A 5,419-nucleotide genomic window follows, 5' to 3' on the forward strand; every position below is an offset into this window, starting at 1 on the left:
GGAAGCAGAAAATACATGGTCCTTTCCCCTCTACCAGGAGCCTCTCAAGAGTCTGTTTTTCTGCCGATTCTACCATATTTTCATTCCTGCACTGAAAAGCCACTGATTTATGTGTGATTTTATACCAGGGTAACCAACTCGTCTCAGCTTTTCTGAGACGTTGCTAGTTTTAGCACTAAAAGTCCTAAGTCCTAGGAACCCCCTCAGTCCCAGGCAAACCAGGATGGCTGGTCTCTCCACAGCAACTCCTATCTCATGTGTTTCTCGTCTTCATATGACAGGGCTGGATCTGGTCTCATCTCTGCATAACAGAGCTAAGGGTCTAAGAACAGGTCAAAGGAGAATACGTGAGCCAATGAAGGAAGAAAGATTCGACTTGGCACTTTCTGAGAGATCTTTATTCTTTATAAAGGATGTGATGTCGGGACTGCCAGCTGGACATTGATTCTAGTTTTTTGCTATGGTCTGGAAAAAGAGGGGGTGGGGAACAGAAGAGTCTAGTTAGTAGCATAGGTTCTGGAGCTGGATGCAACTGTGCTCCGTGCCCAGCGCTTCCACTCATGAGCTGTGTGACCCTGGGAGAGTGACTTGGCCTCTCTGAGCCTCTGTTTCCTCATCTGTACGGTAGGGGTAATAATAGTATTTACCTCATGGGGTTTCCTGATTAAGCTATTAACTGTGGTTCTCATCACGGCACCTGGCACAAGTGGCCTATAAATCATAGCTGTTACTGTTATCATGGTCACCTGTCCCCAGGTGAGGTCACTGCCCTCACTGGGGACCGAGGCCCCCATCGCTGCTCTCACCACAATTCATCATTACTGTTCATTTCCTCACCTGTCTCCCACCAGCTGGCCCTTTGTCTGGCATATCTTTCTATCCTCCATGACGAAAAGGACCAGAGGAGGCACTTCATAAGCACTTGTTGAAATAAGGAAGTTCAGCAGTAGTTCAAACCCCACCCAGAGCCATCAAGGTTCTTGGGGCCCCACTGTAGCAGAAAACATCCCCAAGCCCCCTTAAATGACCCCCAAGGGACGCCCACCACTGACCTTCCAGGATCCCTTCAGGCCCCCTTTAGGGTCTGTTCTTTCTCCCCTGTCCCCTCAGCACCTTTCTGAACAGCCACCACCCTGGGGCCCTCCGGGTGTCCTGTTCTCACCTCCTCGATCCAGTCGATGAAGGCTGAGATCCGAGTGAACACCGTGGGCTTCTTGCGGGTGTTGCAGCCAAGGGAAGAAACAAAGCTGGTCACACCGTGGACCTGCCAGGTGCCATCATCTGCAGGGCAGTTGAGGGGTCCTCCAGAGTCACCCTGGAATGAGTTGGAAGGAGTTGGTTCCAAGCGTTAGGGATTTGAGACACCCCCCATTACTTGACCTCTCTGAACCTTAGTTTGCCCATTTTTGATGAGGAGTAATAATATCGGTCTTACAAGATTGTATGAGAATTAAATGAGATGATAAACAATCTTAGCACAACAGCAAGTAGAGAGGAAGCACTTAACAAACGGAAGTTCCCATTATTAGTACCAGTTAATTATTAAGATTATTATTCACATGCACTTATAATACAATGATACTATTCTCAATGTTTAGTTATAACTTCAGAACCACAGAGTTGGTGTGACTTCAGAAGTCATGGTGCCTGTATCCCTTGCTGTGTTGAGGACCAGGGAGGGACAGTGACTTGTCCCAGGTCAAGTCAGTGTGTGAGCTGGGACTGGAATCCAGGGGTCCTGACTCCTAGGCCTGGGCTCCATGTCTGGGTGATACAGATTTCCTCCAAGCCCTGCGTGATCTGGAGGCTGAATGGGGCAAGCAGGCAAGATACCTCCTCCACTTTCTAGGCAGATGGCAGAGGTGCCTCAGGGCCCTGCAGGCCCAGTGGCATCTTGGGCAGGTGACAGCTGACTCACATTGCAGCCGGAACGGATGTCCCCGCCAGCACACACCATGGTCTTCTTCACAGTGGAGCCCCACCAGAGCAACCTGGAGCAGTGTGCATAGTCCACCACGGGCAGCAGGGCCTGCTGCAGAATGTCTGGGAGTTGCCCATTGGCTGTGGGGACAGAAAAAATGGAGTGGGGACTCTGGGTGTGCAGAGCTGGGAGCCCCAGAGTGGGGTACATTCAAGGCACAAAGCTCTTCTGGCCTGATGGGGACTCTCTTCCCACTGCTTGGTATGGTCCAGAATGCTTTGTGCAACATTATACCTCCAGCACCTGGCATGCAGGGGACACTAAAACATGTTCAGTGGGGGCCAGCCTATGGCTCACTTGGGACAGCGTGGTGCTGACAACACCAAGGCAAGGGTTAAGATCCCCTTACCAGTCATCTTTTAAAAAACAAACAAACAAAAACATGTTCGATGGAACATTCACGTTTGGGAGGATGGAAGGAGAAGGCTGCAGCTGGGGAAAAATGAGAAAAAAACACAAGGACCAGCACTGGGGTCACCTTCAACCCTCACCCCCAGGCCCTGTCTTTCTGCCACAGTCCCTTTCACCAGCTAGAGGGGTCAGCACGTACTGGAGAGACGTCCCCAGCCGGTGATGTAGCAGGGTGTGTCATGGGCCAGGATGTCACCAGCGGGAGGGAGGGAGGCAGGCTGGACTGCGTATCCCAGCTTGGCGCTGCTCGAGAGCTTGATGAGGGCGATGTCATTACTGGGGATGAGGGAAGAGTCATGAGGAGCCTCATGCCACAGCCAGACCAGGTCTCACCTCCCAGTCTTTGCTTCAGGCGCTTTCACCTCTGGGACACCCCCACTGCTCCGTTCCCATCCAAATCCATTCTTAAGCCTGACAACTTTCTTCCTTTTTTCTTTTCCTGTTCTTTCTTTTTTTGAGCAACATTAAGAAGCCCTCCCAGCCCCTCAGCTCACGCTGACCCTTGGCCTTCCTAATTGTCTGACTTTTACAGCAGTGGTTCTCACACTTCAGCTGCACCAGGTCACCTGGAGAGCTTGTTAAAACACCGCTTGCTGGGTCCCTCCCCAGAGTTTCTCATGCAGGGGGTCTGGGCTGAGGCCCAAGAACTCACGTTTCTACAAGGTTCCCTGGTGAGGCTGATGCTGTCGGCCCAGGGACCACACTTTGAGAACCACTACTGTGACTTCATCTGCCTGCTTGTCACCCAGATTTCACCTGGATCTGCTTTTTCTCTCTGCTTACCCCAGGAGCCCGGGGTGGCCGGGGGTCCCTGTTGTGATGGCCCCGCACTCCCGCACTCCTGCACTTCTGGGGACTCTGCACCCTTCTTTGACACTCTCACCAAAAAAACTGAGCCGCCCAGACATTTAATTTTGTGTACACTTGAGGGGCTGATGATGGTCCCCGTGGGGCTGCCCAGTAGCAGTTAGTTAGAGCTCAGTGTTATAATATCAAAGTCAAGGTTTCAGATCCCGGTATGGGCCAAAAGCCACCAAAAAATACAAGATGGTCTCGACCTTCACAACCACCCAGGAAGTCCTGCCCTTTGACAAATGGCAAAACTGAAGCCCAGAGAAGGGCAGTGACTTGCCCGGGCCACAGAGAGTTAGTGTCAGAGCCTGACTCAGTCCAGTGCCCCTCCTTCAGCCCACGGGGACAGGACGCCAGGAGGTGCTGGATGAGCATCTGAAAGGAGGAGCCCTTGGAAGTGGAGGGGCCGCCAGAGGACTGCTGGGTTCTGCAGCCAAGCAGACAAGTGGCTTTAGGGGAGTTCCTGCCCCTCCCTGAGCCCTGCTGTCCCCTGTGTAGGAAGAGGTGATTGGTGTCGATAATCCTTCTAGGCTCTGCTGGCTCCAGCCCTCAGCGTGTGGGACGTGGGCACACGCTGCTGGGCCAAGCCCCACTGTCCCTGGGAGTCCNGGCAGGCAGGCTGGACTCTGTCTCCCAGCTCGGCGCTGCTCGAGAGCTTGATGAGGGCGATGTCATTGCTGGGGATGAGGGAAGAGTCATGGGGAGACTGGTCCCCCAGCAGGACCAGTTCTCACCTCCCAGTCTTTGCTTCAGGCGTTTTCACCTCTGGGACACCCTCACTGCTTCGTTCCCCTCCAAATCCATTCTTAAGGCTGAGCAATTTCCTTTCTTTTTTCTTTTCTTTTTTTGCTTTTCCTTTTTTTCTTTTCCTGTTCTTTCTTTCTTTGAGCAACATTAAGAAGCCCTCCCAGCCCCTNATGCAGGTTTCCTCCAATTCCTGCCTGGCCTGGAAACTGAATGGGGCAAGCAGGAAAGATATCTCCTCCACTTTCTAGGCAGACGGCAGAGGTGCCTCAGGGCCCTGCAGGCCCAGCGGCATCTTGGGCAGCTGACAGCTGACTCACATTGCAGGCGGAACGGATGTCCCCTCCGGCACACACCATGGTCTCCTTCACGGTGGAGCCCCAGTCACAGTGGAGCCCCACCAGGTACGCTGGGAGCAGTGTTCATAGTCCACCACGGGCAGCAGGGCCTGCTGCAGAATGTCTGAGAGTTCCCCGTTCGCTGTAGGGACAGAGAAAATGGAGTGGGGACTCTGGGTGTGCAGAGCTGGGAGCCCCAGAGTGGGGAACATTCAAGGCACAAAGCTCTTCTGGCATGACAGGGACTGTCCTCCCACTGCTTGGTATGGTCCTGAATGCCTTGTGCACCATTATACCTCCAGCACCTGGCATGCAGGGGACACTAAAACATGTTCGATGGAACATTACAGTTTGGGAGGATGGAGGGAGACGTCTGCAGCTGGAGAGAAATGGGAGAAAAATGCCAAGAACCAGTCCTGGGGTCACCTTCAACTCCCGGCCCTGTCTTTCTGCCACTGTCCCTTTGGCCTGCTAGAGGGGTCAGCACGTACTGGAGAGACGTCCCCACCCGGTGATGTAGCAGGGTGTGTCATGGGTCAGGATGTCACCAGCAGGAGGGAGGCAGGCAGGCTGGACTCTGTCTCCCAGCTCAGCGCTGTTCGAGAGCTTGATGAGGGCAATGTCGTTGCTGGGGATGAGGGAAGAGTCATGGGGAGACAGGTCCCCCAGCGGGACCAGGTCTCACCTCCCAGTCTTTGCTTCAGGTGCTTTCACTTATGGGACACCCCCACTGCTCCAATCCCCTCCAAATCCATTCTTAAAGCTAAGCAATTTCCTTNTGTATTGCCTATGGCTGTTTTCATGCTTCAGTGGCAGAGTTAAGTCTTTGCTATAGAAACCATATGACCAACAAAGCCTGAAGTATTTACTCTCTGGTCCTTTACAGGACAAGCTTCCTGCCCTATCCAATAGAACTTTCTGTGATGATGGAAATGTTCTATGGCTTTCCTGTCCAATATGGTAGCCACTCGCCACATGTGGCTATTGAGCATTTGAAATGTGGCTAGAACAGAGGAACTGAATTTTTGACATGATTTAATTTAAATTAATTTGCATTTGAAGAGCTACATGTGCTCGTGGCTACTGTATTGGG

The 5,419-nt window shown here is 52.6% G+C and overlaps 1 protein-coding gene across 1 annotated transcript; it reads right to left on the reverse strand.

Moving 5' to 3' along the window:
* Positions 1–376: 376 nt before the first annotated feature.
* Positions 377–4,954, reverse strand: LOC103598981 (chymotrypsin-like elastase family member 3B; the record flags this gene model as incomplete). Its single annotated transcript, XM_008583057.1, has 8 exons — positions 377–465; positions 1,163–1,315; positions 1,919–2,061; positions 2,532–2,668; positions 3,558–3,671; positions 3,838–3,921; positions 4,390–4,468; positions 4,818–4,954. Coding segments are annotated over 8 exons (865 nt in total), but the record flags the coding sequence as incomplete, so codon positions are not given.
* Between the last annotated feature and the right edge of the window lie 465 nt (positions 4,955–5,419).

This window comes from Galeopterus variegatus, unplaced genomic scaffold (genome assembly GCF_000696425.1).
Source record: "Galeopterus variegatus unplaced genomic scaffold, G_variegatus-3.0.2 Scaffold2813, whole genome shotgun sequence".
In the NCBI taxonomy this organism is placed as follows: domain Eukaryota; kingdom Metazoa; phylum Chordata; class Mammalia; order Dermoptera; family Cynocephalidae; genus Galeopterus; species Galeopterus variegatus.